The following is a 19,282-nucleotide window of genomic DNA, read 5'->3' on the forward strand; positions in this document are numbered from 1 at the left end:
TGAGGCTTTGCATATTCAAATGCCATATAAGGGCTGACATGTCGATGGATGTGGTTTGGCCCGAGCAAAGAGAAAAAAAAAAAAAAAAAAACCAAAATACTGAAAAAAGGAGAGAAACGGGAAAGAAAAGGAGTAAGAAATTAGACAACAAGGAATACACGAAAGAATAAAGAAAGAACAAAGAACAAACCCAGGCTAGCAGGGTAGCTGCCATGAGGCTTAGTGACAACTGTTGGCCAATCCACCAACTAATTCCCTATTCGTCCCGTGCCAGCCCTAAACAAGCCACAAAAGAACAACCATGTTCCTCCGCCGCCGACGTTGCCTGGTCGCAAGTTGAGGGCCGCTATATTATATCCGTTGGGAAAAGCCCAGCAAGATACCCTGCGATGTACAGGAGACATTCTCAAGACTGATAATCGACCTCATCATGTATTTTAATGGGCCATGACCACCCCGCCCCTCCAGTGACAACCTAGTGGACTCTCTCCTCCACTCCCCACTGATCACCACCACGCCATTGTCATCTACAGGATGCACTCGGCAGTCATGTTCATCTCAACCTTCATTCTCACGCTTTTCCTTTTCGCTACGTCGGCCCTCGTTCCCCCGCGACTTCTCCGGCAACTCCTCGTCTTCGCTTTTGTCCTCTCTCTTCCGTTTCTGTTCGGCTCGCTCATTACCTTGGCGGTCAATCATTACACCCGTTCTCGGACACGAAGGACAACGACAGCCAGCGTGCATATCTTTTTCTGAGCCCCGCATTAAAGGCTATCTACCGACACATTCGGAGCCAACCGGCATCAACGCAGTCAGCACCGTAATAGATTATTATATGGCATCGTGTCTGTCCTCCAGGCGACGATCGATGGCTCCCCCCCACCCGCTTCGGGCTAGCCTCTTGGCTTTTCGTTGGTGCCCGAGGTGGGGTTTGATTGGCTTGTACGAGAGTACACTTGGGTTCTATGCCCTCTATCTCGAACAGGAAGTTGGGGTGCTTTCCCTTGTGGAATTCATTGCCGGTCTACAGGTAATGCAGGGGGGGTTATGGAATTACGCGTTTCATGATTATACGATTGTCTACTCGGTTCAGAGGCTGTCCGGGCAATACACACGGCGCAGCGACTCCCGGAAGTGCATGAAAAAGGGATTTTTCAATCTCGAATTTTGCATTGTACACTTGGCTCCAATATAATCATACTATGTCTTCACGGTATCTTGCTCACAGTAGCTCTCATCGCCCGTATGGCTCCCTCGCGACCGAGTTCATAAACGTCGTCCCCGCCAGGCGAAAGGTGTCCGGTCTCACGCCCCCGTCCGTGGGATGCAAATAGAAGTTCTGGCCGTAACCACCCGTAGCGTTATACAGGGGCCAGTGGTCGACCCCAGAAACTAAAATCACGGTTAGATGGTAATCTCAAAATTGACAGGATGCAGCGGTGGTCCTACCTCCATGGTGGTTGGGGTCAAGGTCGGTGATGAAGCTGATCCACATGCGAGTGGTAAGTCTGGCCAGGTCTAGTACGTCCTGGGTCGCGTTTGCGAGCGGGCTTTGGCCGGCGGCATATCCAAGGCCGATTCTGTTGTAGAAGACGTAGCCGATCTCGGCGAAATGGCTGGTACCTGTGCGGGATGCTACAGTGAGCACCCAAGTGTCAGCTTGTTACTTGGAATGATTGAGATACAGATGACTTACTAGATGACTTTGGTGACTCAAACAGATACGAATACGCCGGAGTGCCGTACTTGGACCATGCATCTGTCCTCAGGCGTCGCCAGGAGAGGAACATTTGGTCCGTCAGCAACGCCACCGAGCGCTTATATTGCTTTCCCACGGGTCCATCGGGTAGAACGTGGTAATCAGCCGGCAGTCCGAGCGAGTCGATGTCAGGGTAGAGCGCCATCAGTATCTCGGTTGTGTTGGCATCCGGCCCCGACGACTGAATGAGACTTGCAATGTCCTCGTCCGTGCTGGCTCCGGTGCCAGCAAACATGGTGGCTTCATCGGCGTTCGTGCCGAGCAGGATAGGTGTCTTGGTGAACTTCCCGGAATCGAGCAGCACCGATGGTAGGTCCGGGATGATGTCCCCGTCCACAACGGGGTAGAAACTACCCGTAACCTTGGTGATTGTCGCATTGAGTCTGTCGAAGGGGACCTTACGCAAGCAGGCAAGTCTGTCTGAGCTACTATCACAGCCGACAGCGCTGACGATGGTGTCGTAGATCTGCTGGGGTTCCGTCAGGTTCTTCATGTGGCTGCCATCCGCGCCGGACTCAGCAATGATGCCGCGGAAGAGGCCGTCATCACGACCACCGTAGGCAGTAGCATGGTAACCAACGTTACCACCGCCAGCACTCTCGCCCCAAATGGTGACCTTGGCTGGGTCCCCACCAAAAGCTTCGATATTCTCGTTGACCCACTGAAGAGCAAGTCGCTGATCCTTGAGACCCAGGTTGGCCACGCCTGCGTCGAGAATATCCTGACTGGCCATGAAGCCCCAGAAAGATAGTCGGTCTAGATGCGAGGTTAGTATTATTAACCGGCCCATGCAGAGAACGTACTGACAATCTGCGGAGACGGCAATGAACGGCTTTCCCATCTGGACTGATTCCTCGACGATAAAGCTTAGGTTGTAGACCCCGTTGGCACTGTAATCCATCGACCACCCTCCTCCGTGAGTGAAGAAACCGACCGGCAGCAGCTCGTCATCCTGACTCTCTCCTGACTTAGCAGGCCGAACAATGTTCAATGTCAGGCAGTCTTCACTGAGAGTGTGGGGCCAGGCCGCACTGTTCTGGAGGGTGGGTTAGCAGGGGTACTGATTTCCAAAGCGAAGGCTAGTCTTACTCCATAGCCGACGCAAGAATCAGCATATTCGGTGGCATTTCGGGTGCCAAAGGTGGTGTTCAAGCGCCGTGGGTTCTGGAAACGGAGGTCACCAACGGGTGGTTGAGCAAAGGGGATGCCGAGAAAGAGATCTTGGTCGTATGAAGCAACATATTTGCCCTCGTAGGTGCCGTTCTTGACCGTGGCGGTTGGGGAAAGACCAGCGACCACGCCTGGCAGAGCAGCGAGGAGGACCTTTAGAAGCAGCGCCATCGGAACCTGTCATCAAAGATTGAAAATCTTCATCTTCCAGAATCACCGCGGGGATCAAGAGAATGACCATTTATGAATAATGCCTGAGGTCCAAGCACGACAAAACTGCACCATCCCGAGCTAAGTGGCCACCGTCCTTTCCGAGTCATGATGATCGGCAGGTCTGATATATCCTCTTCATGCTTCTCCGCACTTGCTCGCGCAAATGACATCTCCGACGGCAAGGGTTGCCCCTCCACATTCGGTGATAATCAGTATTTCCGGCGTAATCAGGCTAGGGTACTAGTCATTTCTGAAATGGCAGTTGTAAGCGCTCGGCAATGCCGTCTTGGCTCTTCAGAGGATTGGATTACACAATGGACTTGTGAAGAGACCGAACGGGATATCTTAAATTGCGAACACTAAACCCCTTGGCTCCTACGAGTATAGTAGTATTGGTAGGTTGGCAGCCTCTGTGGCACATCCGCACATGTGTTGTCATCACCACCAGAGCCAGTATACTCATTAAAATGTACACTTTGCTGGGATAGTGATCTCGAAAATGAGGAATAACCTTGGTAAAATTGTCTGGAAAAATGTATTCCTCAAGAAACTACAACTGTAGTTGTTTGTTTGTCTTGCCTTTCACTATTGGAATAAAATCAGGGGGGCACTTATCAATAGAGCCAGCTGCAACTAGCGCCCAATAACCTCTCACCTCCCATGCTTCTCGAGCATTAGGGATATCCAAGACACTGCCTCAAGCTGAGCACCATCCTATCTACAACTGTTATTCGAAGCGGACTCTTCCAGGCTGGCACTGTCTGCTTGATCGAAGCCAAACAAGAACAAATTCGGAAATCCCCCGGTGACCTCCTTGGTGGGCCCAGTTGTGGATCATCAAGACACCCGGTGTCAGGAATTCCGGCCCGGAACGCCAGGGTCCCACTCTGGGGTTGTTGCCGATGGCGCTAAGACTACTAAGTTACTAACGAGTTAGACATTGCCACTCCGGGGAGGACGTTGTCTTGATTAATTGACCCAGGTGATTTACATATGGCAGCTTGTCTTAGTGCCAGTAGAATTCGAGGTACTGTAGTACCCTGGTCCGACGACTAGCTATTCCCATAGATGTAAAAGAGCTCTCTAAACATAACCGTCTTGGGCCCACAGGATAAATAAATTTGAATAGGACATACTCGGGAGCAACGGTGGCCTCTAGCCAGTCACGATAACATCGCATGTCCACTGTCATTCACAATGTTGAGACCGTACAAATGGATAAAGTAGAAAACAATCTATACGGCGAACAGACGATATTGATGGACGTCTATATACAATCCGAAATTGGTCGGCAATAATCTTTATAAACCATACTTCATAGAAGATTCAATATCACTCTGTGGAGATATAAAGCTGGAATAACGTCACAGTGGTTAAGTTCTCTAAATCACGATCTTCTATCCCTAAGAATCATTATCTAACGTGTGATTCGAGAACCTATCAATTACCTTTCATACAAAAATCACAACCGAGACCAGTTGTGGAGAAGAGGGCGTGTGTCCAAGAAAGCCTTGCATTTACGCGAGGCCTCCCATCCAGAAAGAAAAGGGAAGAGGGAAATCTGCTTGAGATACACAGAGGCCATAAGTATCTTTTATTGTGTAGGGATTCTGATAAAATATCAGTTAGCTATTGAAACAGGCAAGAAGAGAAGCAAAGAAAAGGCAAGAATGTGGAATTGCGGAACCAGTATGTATTCGAGACCTCTATATATTACAACCTTTTACATAAACGGTGGTATTTATGAGCAGCTTCTCTCACTCCTCGGGCTCTGTAATAGGGCTAGCCTGAAAGCTTAACTAAAATAGTAAAATTGTTCTCGGTCAGCGAGTAGAATAGCCAGCACGGTAGGCACCAGTGCTAGCTCCATCATGAACATCTCGAGGCCACCGAGACGGGATCCCTTGGCGCATGAATGTGTCTTGCATTACCCTTCGTCATAGAATATCGAGACACAGTAGAGGATTATCTCATAGGTCCATATTCTCACCCCGTAGTGGGTCTTGATCCGGAGGAGGTAGCATCAGATATTCCGTTTTCGTGGGCAGCAGCTGAAGAAGCAGCACACAAAGCTTATTCACCAGACAGTTTAAATCATCTGACGTACAATGTCCATTATTGGTGGAGAGTAAAACGATCGATCCTAGACCCACAATATGATCTGCGTTCCGTGCTGCGAACAGTGATGGCCGCGGAAATTGACCGTTATGGCCATTTCCGATATGAACTTAGATCGCAGATCATCTTACCCCACGGATTATTATTCCCTATGCAGATAACGATATGGTTTCTCTGCTTAATGTTTCTATACAAACTTAGACTCAGGAAGCTATATAAAGTGAACCACCTACATGGGGAAGTGAACAAGTCACTAGTCATCTTTAGTTGTCTGCTGTGCTCAGATTCCAACCTACCGCCATTATCTAAAACCTCAGAACCACCGAGAAACAACTATTTCCACCGAAAATGCGTCTGACTCAATCCTTGATCCTTCTCTCTACGTTCGCCCTCCTTCCCGCCGCATGGCCGACGATGCATCAAAGACGGTCCGTCTTGGCCAGAGGCGACGAACCCCCTACTCTGAATGGCCTTGTGAGAGAATATGACAAACTTTCGCCGGCTGAGATCGATATGCTTCTTCCCCGCCTCAGCCACAAAGAGCATGAGAAACTTCACCACTGTGTGGCATCTGAAGACGCCTGTACGGGACATTTACTCGACCTTGCGAGACATGCCCAAGAGCTCGGTCTATTGGAGTCTTTCAACAATCACCGCTAGACCCGGTAGTCCATTCAACAACGGAAACGGCGTTGATACCCCAGACTGAGAATCGCCGTTCCGATAGCATGGGCTTTCATACGGAAGGTAAAGGTTTTATTTCTATATGTGTGTGCAATCAGAAAGGATGTGTGACGGTTTCATTCATTTCATTGCAAATATTAGACTCTCGAAAAAGCTAGCAGTTTTAATCATGACACCTTAGACACACATACACACACCCTCACATATGCATTATTCGAGATACCGGAGTAGGGTTTATGACCAGACCTGTCAATCAATGCGGATGCGGATGCTGACGATCTGTAAAGGGATGGATAAGCTGCACACAGGTCGTATCCCATCGCATTTCGGAAGCAGGGCTTAATCCAGAGGCTGTCAGGGTGAAGTCTCAATTCTGCATGACCGAATGCGGCCGAACATGGTACATCGATTGTACTCCAGAACTTGGGTTGGCCTGTGCTGTTGTTTCGACGAAAGCGGAAATTTAGTTCTTCTTTCGGCATTTACATTCCTGACCACGACAACGAAATTGGTTTTCGAGAATGCCATATGTTTGTAGCTCTACGGTGTGGCACGTCAAACCATTGTGACCTATAGTCAATGTCACAGTTTCAGCACAGCAGTTGATCATGACTTGAAATGCTCCCGAGCCCTGTCCTTCGGGTCAGGGACCATAAAAGTAGCCCCAAACATATTGAAAACAGATCAAGAGGCCATACTATTCATTCAACGGTGCATGCCAGTGGGCCAAGAATGAGGAATATTATTGGCTGAAACTGGAGATGGAAAGACTTTAAGCCCATAATGCGATCTCCTTTCCGTATTCAGCTTTGATGGTCACAACAAACTTCTGCGCCACTTTTATAAGCTTCGATCCAGGGCTACTGGTCTACTCTCGATATCGTGGGGCAAATACTTCACAGTTCTCGGGTACTTCTGTTTGGCCCAGCTGTTGTCTTCGGTCTATACAGGAAGGCAAGTGAAAACGTATGGAGCGGCTATGTGTGTGACATCGATGTGCTTTCCGCCATCTACCGGTTTCGCGAACGGGTTAGTTGTTGGATTTTGCGTAGATTCTTGTATATCAATCACTGTTTTGAATGTTCGTCGCTCAGTTGATGCTTCTGGAATATAAAAATGGAAGGCAATTAGACGGCTGTTGCTCACTATAAATATAGAACAGGAAAATGGGAGAATCACAAGACTAAGAGGAGACGTTTAGAATAAGAAGAGTAGAGCCTGTTCCGGGCGTGTCACCTTTCCTGCATTTAAACATTCCCGTGGAGGCTTCCTTGGAAAGAGTAGCTCAAGTGAAAAGATGCAACATATTCTTGCCTCGGGCTTTCCATATTGCTATGACAATATGCGTGGCATCAAAGTAGACACCTCCACATTAAGTGCTCACAATACGTGCAAACGGGAGAAATCTGACTCTGTAATCTGTCTGGCATTATATTATACAAGGCACAGTACAGCTTTGATCAGCTTGGTCACAACCCAAAAGGAACTGCAGAGCCTACATGGAGCTGGCAACATTTTCACGTTTTCACCTCGCGCTTTCATTGCAACGATCCGTTTATTAAATACATACAAGTCTTCCTTCCTCCAGTTCCCGTCAACGAGTCAAATAGCAGAAGAGACATTAGAAAACCAAACTAAGAAAACATACGGCGGGAAAAGTGAAAAAGGGCAAAAAGAGAACCGAAACACGAATCCGAATATCAAGTCCAGATGGCATTCGTAGCCGACAAGAAGCCAACCTGACTTGGCAGAAGTAACCTGCCTCTGCAATTGAATTGAAGGTACCACGATACATTTACTGATACACACGTTAGCTAGTCTTCCGTCATACCCCCCAGACCAGTGCAACTTACAGAAATCTCAGCCATTCCAAGATCCTCGCCGCCGTTGGCGGGCTGCGGAGCGGGCGCGTTCGCAGGAGCGTTGCCCTCAGCAGGACCAGTGTTTTCGTTGGAGAAATAGTCCACCATCTCAGCATCAAGCTCCTCCACAGTCTTGGGCTTGGGGCGGTTCGACTTGGGTGCGCGGCGGCCACCACGACGGGCACGTCCACGACTGCTGTCGGCAGCCTTGCTGGCAGTGGCTGGCTTGGGTTGGGACTTGGTTTGTCTGTTTTCTTGTTAGTATAGTCCTTTAATAGCACCGCGAACATAGACATACGCGACACGGTCACCAAGGGGCTTGGCAGCGGGGACTTCGGGAGCATGGTTGGCATCAACGACAACCTCAATCTGTACCACATTATTAGACTCAGCCTATCGGTAGATTAGAAAATGATGCAAGGAACCTACCTTCATGGGACGTCCATCAACAAGCAGTCCGTTCAGATCCTTGGCAGCTTTGGCAGCCGTGTCGGGTTTGCTAAAGACGATGGAGGCGATGCCGCGGCTAGTGCCATTTTGGTTGTAAGTGAGCATGACTCGCTTGACGGGTCCTGCAGATTTAGAGAAGTATTCCTATATCCAGCACACATGATTAGTACTTGTGCTCATGAAGATTTAGTCACATGGTTGGAGGCGCTGGCATGAACGAAAGCTCGAAAAAACGACGCGTAGGTTGGACCGAAGCTCCACAGTGAGAGCATCAGCGAGCACACAGCGGCAGTTAGTAAGACCCCCAAGGGTTAGATGCAATGAGCTTTTGAAGCCCGAGACAGCGCACAGGCATCAAATGTCTGCATCAACAGCCGCCAATATTTCCATTATACTGAAAGTCGGGTCTTCTTCGCAGTTCCTATTCCACCTCGACCGGTACCAAGTATGATCCACTTCCACATTTATTTGAACCAGGGTCGGATCCACCCAACACCATGTCCAAATACACAGTACCGACATAGTCAAGAAAATATCATTGGTGTGCGGCGAAGACTAATCAGGTTCCCCCAGGCACCCACATAATAGCCCATCTCAGGGCGAAGCAAGGTCTAACTGGTTCCACCAACGTCACAAGCGAGGTGCCTCTTGCCCATATTACATGGCACACTCAGACAGGAACGATGGAAGAGAAATTTCAGGAGAAAATTGCCTGCTGTACGGACTGATGCCCTACTGGTCTGCTGGTGCGCTCGCTGATGCCCGACACCCGAAATGCAAATTCAAAAGGTGTGGCCAAGCGGGATGAAATCAGAACGGTGTTTCAACTACCATTCATAGCACAGTCTGCAGTGATCTCGCGAGCGGATTGCTAAAGGATCCGCTCAAGCATGATTCACTTTCCGCAAGACTGCAGGCAGGACTCAACTTCGGCTGACTCGCGGAGCGCTAGATTTCAAATAGCGCGCGAACATGGCTCAAAGGAGTACGCTGCCTTTTCATGCGACCAATAACGGTCGCAAAGATATGAGGACGTCGTGACAAGGGTCGGAACGCGTGTAAGAGCCGGTGCGCCTCGAAGGTCTCGAGAAAGAAAGACATGGCGATAGAAACCCAAGGCGAAGGCCTCTTAATCAACATACCTTGATATTGGCCTCATTCACATCGGAAGGCTGGTGACGTTAGCTAACAGTGTCCTTGCCAAGAATAAGACACGAGAGTCGAGACATACCAAACCGCTGACCATGATTTTGCTTTCCGTTGACATAGGGTGTCCAGCTTGGGCAACCTTGCCAGCTGGCTTCACAGCCTTCGTGCTCTTCTTGACTCCTCCAACAGCGGCCGGGGCAGCCTTAGACTGGGTTGAACGACGATTGCGGCGACGAGCGCCCTGACGGCGGTTGACGAGGATCTCGTCGAGAGACTTGTCCAACTTTCCAGACATTTTGTTAGGTGAAAAATAGATGAATATGGGCGATACTAGCGACTCTCGAGAAGATTCCAAGAAGTTCGAGCGTGTCAGTCGTTGCGTCACCGCAGAAAGGTTCGCAACAGCAAGGGGCAGGTAAAAGTCTGATTTCGAGACACTTGCTCTAGCAGGCGTAGCTTGCGGGATAAGTGGCAGATAGTGGAGTAGAACAGAAGTATTAGAGTCAATTATGCACCACGTTGGGATAAAGGGCGCGATGTTGAGATGATGAAAAGGAGAGAAGAGGCAAAGGCGGGAAGACAAACAGGCGCGGGTGGAAGTCGAGGGACAACAAGGATAGACCGGAGGAGAGGCTGAGTTCTTCCGCTAGTCCCCTTTCGGGGCGTCTGTCGCCCCATCCGCAAATAGAAACGTCACTAACCTGATCATGCTTTACCAACATCATCAAATCCTTGGACAGGGAATAACATAGATTAGCATTCCTTATACCTCTAATTAATTGCTATTCATTATTCAGGGGTAGATAGGAGTCATTCATTAAAATCAATACCATGGTTCACCTATACAAGAATGGATTACAAGGCAAAGACCCTCGACCCACTCCAAGAACGTTAATGACATCTACCATGTGGTCGATATAGAAGACACGACAATGAATTGAGACAACGCTGAAATAACCTCGCATACTCAGGAAATCAGGGCCTGCCTCTAAAAGTAGACGCAAAACAAAATGTAAATGACCCAAACCCCACGTGCTCCACCGACCGAACTCCAAGAATGAATATGTAACAAAGAACAATGCTTTTAGCAGCATTTCAGGATCGCTCGTAACATCATATTACAGGCATACGTAGACTTCCATTCAGGGTTCACAGCACTCAGCTCTTTAAAGCTTCGAGCCGGCCTCTCATTTGTTCGAGAGTGGCCTCTTGGTCTTCGAACTGCTCTTCGGCGGCGGCGGGAGTCTCCTCCAATGGCTCCTCGGCTTTGACCGTGTCGACTTGCGCAAGCTTTCCCTGTAAGATCTCCTGCAAGACCTTAGTAACTTCTTCCTCGGCCTCATCCAGTTCATCCTCGTAGAGCTCATTGTCTGGCATCGCATCGTCTACCATTTCCTCGATGATGCCAGCCCGAACCAGCTCGGTCGAAAGTTGACGCATCGTCGCGTTCAATTCGGGTAGTCGAACCAGGGTGTTAACATCCTTCATGATGCCAGTCGACTTCTTCAGACTTCCCTGAATCTTCCGTACCGAGAATGCTTCGTTGACCTGCATCTGGACGCTTTGTAGTTGGGCTCGGCTCGTGTGTAGACGGGTAGATTGTTTCCGGATCCGAACCAGTTCGCGAGCGAAAGTCTTAGCCTCCTTGGTGGCCTGCTTCGACTGTGATGGGTTTCGCTCGGCTCGACGTGAGGCGTTCATAATGTATTGCCGCGTTTTGTTCTCCAAAGTCCTGAGCTGTGCAATATCGCGGTCCAATTGGCGAGTGTTGGCGCGGATGAGTGCGTTGCATTTTCTCATCTGCACATGGAATCTTGTTAGAATGGTGAAGTTGGAGAGCGTCATTCACCCGAGCGTACCTGTGCCTGAGGATCAGGACCGAAAAAGACCGCTTTGAGAGTCTCCATGATGAATCAAGCTAACACACTGATCCCTCTATACTAGACTTTTGATACTGTGGAGTTTATGATAAATAACCTGTACGTGACCAGCAGGGGTGGGCAAAATATATAAAGTAATTCAGAAAGGTCGCGACTGTATCAGCACAAGGCTTGAAATACAATATCTATGGACTAGGCCGTTGCAATAGGTGGGGTTATCCAGAGAGGATGATCTCTCAACGCACAGGATTCCTCGGCAATGTGGTGAGATAGCCGGGGATGAGTTCAGGTTGACAGCGTTGGAGTGTACGTTAAACAGTGTCAAATCACGCCGTGAGTTCGATGATCCTCACTTGTGAGTGTAATCAGCATTGTGGTCGATCTCGTTGATCCGGAATCAAACATGATCGTGGCCAGCGAACGGACGATCCAGTCCCTGCTGAGTCAGCGGGTGGTTGTCAGTGAGTGACCGCCTTCCAGTGACGTCGTGCGAAGTGTGGGTGCCCCAGGCAGGCAACAGGCCGCAAACAGGTCAAACAGCGGGCCAGGAGTGAGAGTTCCAGTACTTTCTAGAGCGGATCATCAGCTGTGGTTGGTATTACTAGTATTATTCTTCCCTTACTCACCAAACACGCTTAACTAGTCTCAACCTCTTCAGCTTCCAACTGACCCTTCACGATAATCATTCCCTTCCACTGTCTAATATATCCCCCCCCCCCCCACCTTTTCATCTTCACTTCCATTTATACATACAATCCCCGTTACACATCCCACTGTCATTATGTCTGACCTTCCCAAGGCCCACCCTGAAGGTACGTAATTCTGCAGGCTCCCCTCTTACCTTTCCCCGCTTTGTTGCAAGTTATGCCAACATATCCTTCCCACCTTGCGTTCTGTCTCGATCTCTTTCTCTTATTCGGGAGAATGAGTAGGGACAGAATAGACTACAAGGCTTTTGCTCGAATTCATCAACTCCCTGATTCTTATCTAATGGGATCGAGGTTCGCTAACATATGGTAACCCTCCAGTCACATGGGCCCAGCGCTCATCTGCCGACGACGCTGAGCGCAATTACCTCTACGTAAACATCAAAGCTGCCGATGTAGCTCGTGACAAAGCCACCCTCAACATTACTCCCACTAATGTCACATTCGCCGGTGATTCCAAGAAGGGTGTTCGTTATGAAGTCTCCCTGGACTTGTATGCCGAGATCGACCCCAAGAACTCCAAGGTGAACCACAGCGACCGTGAGGTTGAGTTGGTCCTGCGTAAGAAGGAGCTGAAGGAGGAGTTCTGGCCCCGTCTTCTGAGCACCACTCAGAAGATCCACTTCATCAAGACCGACTTCGATAAGGTATGGGATGCGACCTCTTCCACCAACGCGACTATACGCGATGCTGATAATTGTGCAGTGGGTCGACGAGGATGAGCAGCACGAGGTTGCTGAGGAAGACTATGGAAACAACTTCGGCGGCTTCGAAGGCCTCGGCGGCGAGGGCGGTGGTCTTGGAAACATTGACTTCTCCAAGCTCGGCGCAGGCCTTGAGGGAATGGGTGGCGCTGGTCTTGGTGGTGCTGAAGAGGGTGAATCGGTAGGTTCCGTCAATTTCGCAGGCAAAGTTGTCAACATCATACAGTTGCAAGTGCTGACTAGTTGTTCCAGGATGATGACATGCCCGAGCTTGAGGAGGCTGACAAGGACGCTGGGGAGTCGGCTAAGTCCTCTAAGATTCAGGAGGTCTCTTAATTATATGTTTAAAAAAAATCATTTGAAACGGGTTTGATCCATGACTTTGGTGACGAATTAAAATAAGATTCAATGAGTTGTATGAGATGATCAGAGATAGTACCTATTGCGCTCCGATGTGCGCTACAGTATGATATGCGAGATTGAGAGGTTAGGAGGGTGAATTTTCGGGAGTAATGTACGCATCGAGTACCCAATGGGGAGGTGTAAACTTACTAGTACTCTTGATGCCTGAGATATCGAGATAGTGCAATATATGTAATTTGAGGTTAATGTTCCCCTTTCGGTGTATAACATGGCCATGAACGCGCAAGGCATCCGAGGTGTCCAAAAGTACAAACACGCATTTCGATACATGTCTTCTTCCAAGTCGAATTCGCTGACCTTGTGGTATTCGTCGGTGCTAGGACCGTATCTTCTCTTTGCCCCGTAGAAGCCGAGGACAGAGCCATCTGGGAATATCATAGAACCTTTGTGCGAATCTCGAACACGGGGTAACCACACCGTCTCATTTATTGTCTCTGCCATACATAACAAGGAAATCTTGCAAAAGTATCTGTCAATCGATCCATCTCTATGCAGAGCGTCAGTATGGTGGATATCTACTGGTTCCATACATACCTAAGTCAAACCAACCGCCAACATCGGCATGTTGGGTCACACTCATGAAGACATACATACATAACACTTACATATCATCACCCCGAACAACCACAGTTCAGACCCTCCACCCCATCTCACCTTCGAAACAGACCCTCAAAGCCGTTTTGAATATGGAAAGCCGCGTCATGGCACGACCAACTCTTTATTTGGTCGAAACATCTCTTCATAGAGCTCTGAAGCCCTTTATATAGACACGTTTATAAAAATGATCCTGCTTGCCCTATCTGATTGCCTTAACATGCAACCTCAGCAGTATTGCAGTCTACAGTGTTCTCAAAATGGCCAGTAAGGGTAAGCATATCATTCATCTACCCATGGCATCAGCTAACCCTAACCAATAGATGACGTCCCTCAGCCTGCCCGGTTGATATACCAGAAAGGGACCCACAGAGTAGAATACGTCGATGGGAAAATAGTAAAGAGCGGGGAGAACTTTAAAATCTACGAGGCCCTTTCGCTCATTTTCATCAATGACAACACAAAGGTCCCGGTTCCAAAAGTCCGTAGCATCCACTACGAAGACAAAAGGCTCGACGTCCGCTATGATGAGGCAGGCAAATCAACCAACATCCTCCTCGAAAACGGTAAAGTGTTCGAGCGAAACCTTGACAAAGAAGGACGACCAACTTGGACTCATTGGGAAAACGATCGAGTTGACAAGATAACCATGGACTATATGGGGGGCGAAGCACTTGACAGCGTCTGGGAGGACTTCAATAAAGACCAACAAGACGTTCTCGCGGGGGACTTGCGGCTGTATGTCGCCGAGCTTCGTAAGCTTAAGGATACGCAGATTGCGGCCCTGAATGATGGGCCAGCAAGGATCATCTCCGATTGTCAACAGCTTCAAGAGGGTGGGCCATTCCGTTCTAGGGAGGAGTTCAACAATTTTCTGCGAGAAAACAGTATGGATATGAGGAGGCAAGCATCATGGGACGATTCGTCACAAGAAGACGATTCCTCACAAGACGACGACGCACCACGGAGACACGAGGAGTTCTTTTTCACCCATGGCGACATTGTGCCACGCAATATCCCTGTCGATGGTCAGGGGAAGATCACTGCTCTTGTGGACTGGGAGTTTGCTGGGTATTATCCCAAGGACTGGGAGTACAGCAGGGCTAGTCGCGATCCTACGCCGGGTTGGAAGGACTTTCTTTGTACTCAGGTTTTCCAAGACAAAGAAGATTGGGGATGTAGTGAGATGAAGTCGCGGAATGTCCGGTCAGCGGACCGGTCCTTCTACTAATAGAGCTGCTTAGCTATGGACCGTCCGGGTTGTTCGGGAGGCGGAAAAGGCGCAAATATATATATCACTACGGGGTATTTAGTACCTCTACCTGTTATACAATATCCGCCCAGACTCGTGAAATATTCTGGACACAGCAGTTAAAAATGGATCAAGGTCTCGAGTGCTACTAGCAGGCTTTTAGAAGATGCATGATAATGAATATTGAATGTCGTTCTATACTAGGTCTCCGCTCGGTGTCTGGTAGCAATCGGTAGTAGTGAGATCAAGATACTTTGCCTGATGAGCTAATTGTTTTTGCTAATATTTGACCCTAACGAAATTAGCCAGGCTTGGCCGCATTTCCCATTACTCGAGAACGTGAGAATCAATGTGGTCGGGGCCATGCGAGAAAAAGACCTTAGTAAGTGCATCTGAACGGCGCCTGTTACAGGGCAAAAAGATCTGTTGGCGGTGCCGCCACAATACGGGAAACAAACCCACACCTCGAAAATGTGGAGGAAGAACATCCTTCAACTCACCGAAAAGAAAGATCTCCTTCGGACCACCACGATCGTTTCCCTCTCGTCTCTGTAACCGCGAGAGGCGTTCTTTGACCCTTCATCTTTCTTCCCTTCCTTTTTGAATCTTTTTTCGGGCAGTCCGGCTTTGTTGTTTTCCAAGCCTCCGCCCTCGCACTTAATCCCCCACCAACGGTTTTCGACCCGTCGACTGTGGGAGGTTCGTTTCGATCAACACCACCGCCACCGCTAGACAGGCGCGCGCTATCTATCCTTATCTTGTCGGCTCTGCAGCGTTTTATCGATAGAGAGTATTAGAGAAAAAGAAAAAACCGCCATCATGCCTCCCAAGAAGCAGACCAATGAGCCCAAGAAGAAGAAGGCCACGGTCGAGGACAAGGTTTGTCACCCCGATCGCGTGATCATATAAACGTCGCTAACGTTCCTTTTTGAATAGACCTTTGGCATGAAAAACGTATGTAGTGATCTCCCGACAGCATAATATTTCCCCCATTCCAACCACCCCCCGACCGGTCGTCCGCGAGAGAAATCGCCACTGACAGCAAAATCTTTCACCCTACAGAAAAAAGGTGCCCAGGCCAAGAAACAGATCGAACAATTAAGAACCCAGGAGAAGTCGAACAAATCCGCTGATTTGAAGCGGAAAGAGGCCGAGAAGGCCCGTCGTGAGGCTGAGAAGAAGGCCGCCGACCAGGCGAAGAAGGAGGCGGCTGAGCTGTTCAAGCCTGTGCAGGTGCAGAAGATCCCCTTCGGGGTGGACCCCAAGACCGTTCTGTGTGTCTTCTTCAAGCAGGGCAATTGTGAGAAGGGAAAGAAGTGCAAGTTCAGTCACGATCCGAATGTAGAGCGCAAGGCTGCTAAGAAGGATCTGTACACCGATTCCCGAGATGTGAAGAGCACGGAAGAGGAGACCAAGAAGAAGGATACGATGGACGACTGGGATGAAGAGAAGCTGCGCAACGTCGTCCTCAGCAAGCACGGAAACCCGAAGACGACGACCGATAAGGTCTGCAAGTTCTTCATTGAGGCGGTCGAGAACCAGAAGTACGGTTGGTTCTGGGTCTGTCCCAATGGAGGTGACGCCTGCAAGTATAAGCACAGTTTGCCCCCTGGGTATGTTGCGCCATTGTCTTCGCACTGTTTTTGATTGATACTGATTGGCTTCACCAGATTCGTCCTGAAGACGAAGGAGCAGCGTGCGGCTGAGAAGGCCCTGATGGACAAGTCCCCGCTCAACACCCTAACGCTGGAAGACTGGCTGGAAAGTGAACGACACAAGCTCACGGGTAACCTGACACCGGTCACCCCTGAAACCTTCGCCGAGTGGAAGAAGCAGCGTCTTGACAAGAAGCAAGCTGAAGAACAAGCCCGCAAGGCCAAGGAAGCCACTGGACGTACATTGTTTGAGAGTGGTAACTGGCGTGCTGAGGATGAGAGCAGCGACGAGGAGGATGACGACGATACTTTCAACCTGGCTGCCCTCCGCAGGGAGACTGAACGGATCCGGGAACAGAAGGAAGAAGAACGGCTGGCGAGACTGCATGGGACACCGGTACCGATTTCGAACGATGAGACCATTGCACAGGAGGGTGAAGGCTGAGCGTGTGCGATTCTCCCAAGAAACTGCGACGCTTGGGCTTTCGGGCAGCGCCCCCACCCTGGAATCGATGAACCAGGCCTTTGTCCGGGCCCGCAGTGTTGATCTCCTGGATGATAGATACAATGTTGTTGATCTTTGGTCGCTCATCTTACCGAGTAATCACTTGTATTGGTCTCCTCGACTGAGGGCTGCGGTTAACGTTTGACGTTTTGTGTGTCATCTTTGATCTTGAACTACGGCCAAGCCGGAGTCATACCCAAAGATTCTAGAAGACAACAGCCGCGTACACAAGATTGAGATAGATCGTGTGTCGTGCATTTCATGGCGGAGTGAAGGACACCATTTGTTATGCCCAGATTTTGTACGTAAAATAGAACGTTCGTTGATGTAATGAACTTTAGCGTTTTTTTTTTTTTTTTCTTTTGCCCACCGAGGTATTATGGTTTATGCGCTTCCTGAATGTCAGACTTGAAAAGTCACCTGCGGTCATATAGACATTGGGAGTTTTAGAGTTGTATAGAGCAGATGTCCCTCAAAACTAAACATTTTCATACAATCAACCCTAACACGTTCCCCCAACTGACAACGATACAAGGAGAGGTGTATGACTTCTACAACGAAGCTTTTTCGCCAACCAACTTATTGCTGACCATCAACTTCACCACATCCGCGGCCACTCCGTATGATAACTCGAAGCCTCTTCCCCCAGCCCCATAAGCATGGATCACAAACCGACCATCCTCAACCTTTTCCGCCTCAATCCTCATTCCACCCTCTCTAGCCGGCCTCCTGCCCACAATATCCCGAATAACATCAAACTTCCCGTCACTCCCCGGCGCAAACGGGAACCACTTGGCCGCATTGGCCAGCAACTTCTCTCTTGTCTCCAGCAACGGAGAGGGATTATAATCGCGCGGCTGCTTCGTGCCCCCAATAATGGTACCCCCAGACAACGGCCGCGGGATACAAAAAGACCAAGAGCCATCAGTATTCTGCCTCGTCACAGTCTGATTGCACGGATTGCGCACGAGACAAGTTTGCCCTAGAAACCACCATTAGCCACCACACCGCATCCCAACAAGTAAATCCAGGCAGGAAAGGATTGAAAAGTGGAAAACAAACCCCGAATGATAAACGACCTCTCATCCCCAAACCCCAACCCTGAGCAATTCACCACCGTCTTCACATTCGGAGCTAGATAAAACGCCTCCGTCGGATCAATCACCGTATATTCCCTAGTGACTCCACCACCCAGAACAAACTTCCGCAATAGATACGCACAATATACCGGCGAGTTAATCGTGACCGTATCATATCGAACGCCCCAGCTCACACCGGCGGGACATTCCTCTCTCCCCAGCCGCCGGAACCCGTCCAGATGGCCGTAGCTTTCTTGGACGCTCTGTTCGTCTAGATATTCTACCGGTGGGTCCTCGAGGTGCTCGACCCCTTCTACCACTGCTATGCCCGAGGAGGGGTCGCTTGATGCCAGCTGTTTGAGGTAACCGTAGGTTTCTTTGGCTTGGGTTTCTTCGCGGAGGGCCTGCGGCGTTGAGCCGGGCACGGGGCGGTAGTGTGCGCCTGCCCAGGGGGAGGCGTAGTTTAGGGATGTGGTGTTGGGGAAGTCGCGGGCGATGAGGTGGATGGATTGGTTGCGATTGAGCGTTTCTTGGATGCGGAGGGCCGTTGTGAGGCCGATTACCCCGGCGCTTTTGCCTTGGAGTTAGTTTTGGAGAGCTGTTTTTGAGTTGTGGAGGTTGGATTGGATGAGTTCGGGGATAGATTAATGGTAGGATGACGTACCCGATGACTACGATTGTTTCCTTTTCGGGCATTTTGATTTCGGATTTAGTTACTTGGTGAGTTGGATTAAATTGGATTGTCAATTGAGGTACGTCGGTGTATATAAATGGGTCATGGATGAAGGGTAAGGCTGACCCCGCATATACATTGATGGGGTATTTATATCGGTTTAATCGAGTCTAGATTCCAAAGAAAATGCCGCAGTTGAGTCATCTTTCTGGCTGATCTTGACCATCTCCACTCTGGGTATACCAATGGTATCAAATTATCATCATTGAAGTCGTATACAGCCTTGCTAGTTACATTCAGTGTCCTCCGTAACTGAGTCCTGAAACCGCTCCTCCGCAGATAATCCACGCGAGTCCGCGCCGGTATTGGATTGATGATGGATTCTGCCGATAAGGATCTGCCGGT

At 49.4% G+C, this 19,282-nt stretch overlaps 8 protein-coding genes across 8 annotated transcripts; 4 read left to right on the plus strand and 4 right to left on the minus strand.

Annotated features, from left to right (window-relative positions):
• Positions 1 to 1,234: 1,234 nt before the first annotated feature.
• ABOM_003041 (putative neuroligin) lies at positions 1,235 to 3,100 on the minus strand (the record flags this gene model as incomplete). The annotated part of the gene is made up of 5 exons (XM_022530171.1): positions 1,235 to 1,392; positions 1,450 to 1,635; positions 1,697 to 2,515; positions 2,567 to 2,795; positions 2,849 to 3,100. 5 exons carry the CDS (start codon positions 3,098 to 3,100, stop codon positions 1,235 to 1,237), a joined length of 1,644 nt encoding a protein of 547 aa, XP_022392472.1.
• Positions 3,101 to 5,608: 2,508 nt separating this feature from the next.
• ABOM_003042 (uncharacterized protein) lies at positions 5,609 to 5,920 on the plus strand (the record flags this gene model as incomplete). Its single annotated transcript, XM_022530172.1, has 1 exon — positions 5,609 to 5,920. One exon carries the CDS (start codon positions 5,609 to 5,611, stop codon positions 5,918 to 5,920), a length of 312 nt encoding a protein of 103 aa, XP_022392470.1.
• A 1,838-nt stretch (positions 5,921 to 7,758) lies between these two features.
• Positions 7,759 to 9,700, minus strand: ABOM_003043 (putative RNA annealing protein Yra1; the record flags this gene model as incomplete). The annotated part of the gene is made up of 5 exons (XM_022530173.1): positions 7,759 to 8,053; positions 8,105 to 8,175; positions 8,236 to 8,400; positions 9,399 to 9,428; positions 9,488 to 9,700. 5 exons carry the CDS (start codon positions 9,698 to 9,700, stop codon positions 7,759 to 7,761), a joined length of 774 nt encoding a protein of 257 aa, XP_022392511.1.
• Positions 9,701 to 10,563: 863 nt separating this feature from the next.
• ABOM_003044 (ESCRT-III subunit protein VPS24) lies at positions 10,564 to 11,312 on the minus strand (the record flags this gene model as incomplete). The annotated part of the gene is made up of 2 exons (XM_022530174.1): positions 10,564 to 11,205; positions 11,265 to 11,312. The coding sequence occupies 2 exons, from the start codon at positions 11,310 to 11,312 to the stop codon at positions 10,564 to 10,566; spliced, it is 690 nt and encodes a 229-aa protein (XP_022392512.1).
• Positions 11,313 to 12,066: 754 nt separating this feature from the next.
• wos2 (Hsp90 cochaperone SBA1) lies at positions 12,067 to 13,032 on the plus strand (the record flags this gene model as incomplete). The annotated part of the gene is made up of 4 exons (XM_022530175.1): positions 12,067 to 12,097; positions 12,287 to 12,639; positions 12,698 to 12,877; positions 12,949 to 13,032. The coding sequence occupies 4 exons, from the start codon at positions 12,067 to 12,069 to the stop codon at positions 13,030 to 13,032; spliced, it is 648 nt and encodes a 215-aa protein (XP_022392513.1).
• A 941-nt stretch (positions 13,033 to 13,973) lies between these two features.
• On the plus strand, positions 13,974 to 14,944 carry ABOM_003046 (uncharacterized protein; the record flags this gene model as incomplete). Its single annotated transcript, XM_022530176.1, has 2 exons — positions 13,974 to 13,986; positions 14,037 to 14,944. The coding sequence occupies 2 exons, from the start codon at positions 13,974 to 13,976 to the stop codon at positions 14,942 to 14,944; spliced, it is 921 nt and encodes a 306-aa protein (XP_022392473.1).
• Positions 14,945 to 15,784: 840 nt separating this feature from the next.
• ABOM_003047 (translation machinery-associated protein TMA46) lies at positions 15,785 to 17,065 on the plus strand (the record flags this gene model as incomplete). Its single annotated transcript, XM_022530177.1, has 4 exons — positions 15,785 to 15,844; positions 15,902 to 15,919; positions 16,028 to 16,578; positions 16,636 to 17,065. 4 exons carry the CDS (start codon positions 15,785 to 15,787, stop codon positions 17,063 to 17,065), a joined length of 1,059 nt encoding a protein of 352 aa, XP_022392474.1.
• Positions 17,066 to 17,676: 611 nt separating this feature from the next.
• Positions 17,677 to 18,900, minus strand: ABOM_003048 (FAD-dependent oxidoreductase; the record flags this gene model as incomplete). Its single annotated transcript, XM_022530178.1, has 3 exons — positions 17,677 to 18,107; positions 18,188 to 18,774; positions 18,869 to 18,900. 3 exons carry the CDS (start codon positions 18,898 to 18,900, stop codon positions 17,677 to 17,679), a joined length of 1,050 nt encoding a protein of 349 aa, XP_022392514.1.
• Between the last annotated feature and the right edge of the window lie 382 nt (positions 18,901 to 19,282).

This window comes from Aspergillus bombycis, assembly GCF_001792695.1.
Source record: "Aspergillus bombycis strain NRRL26010 chromosome Unknown contig00013, whole genome shotgun sequence".
NCBI classification, from domain to species: Eukaryota; Fungi; Ascomycota; class Eurotiomycetes; order Eurotiales; family Aspergillaceae; genus Aspergillus; species Aspergillus bombycis.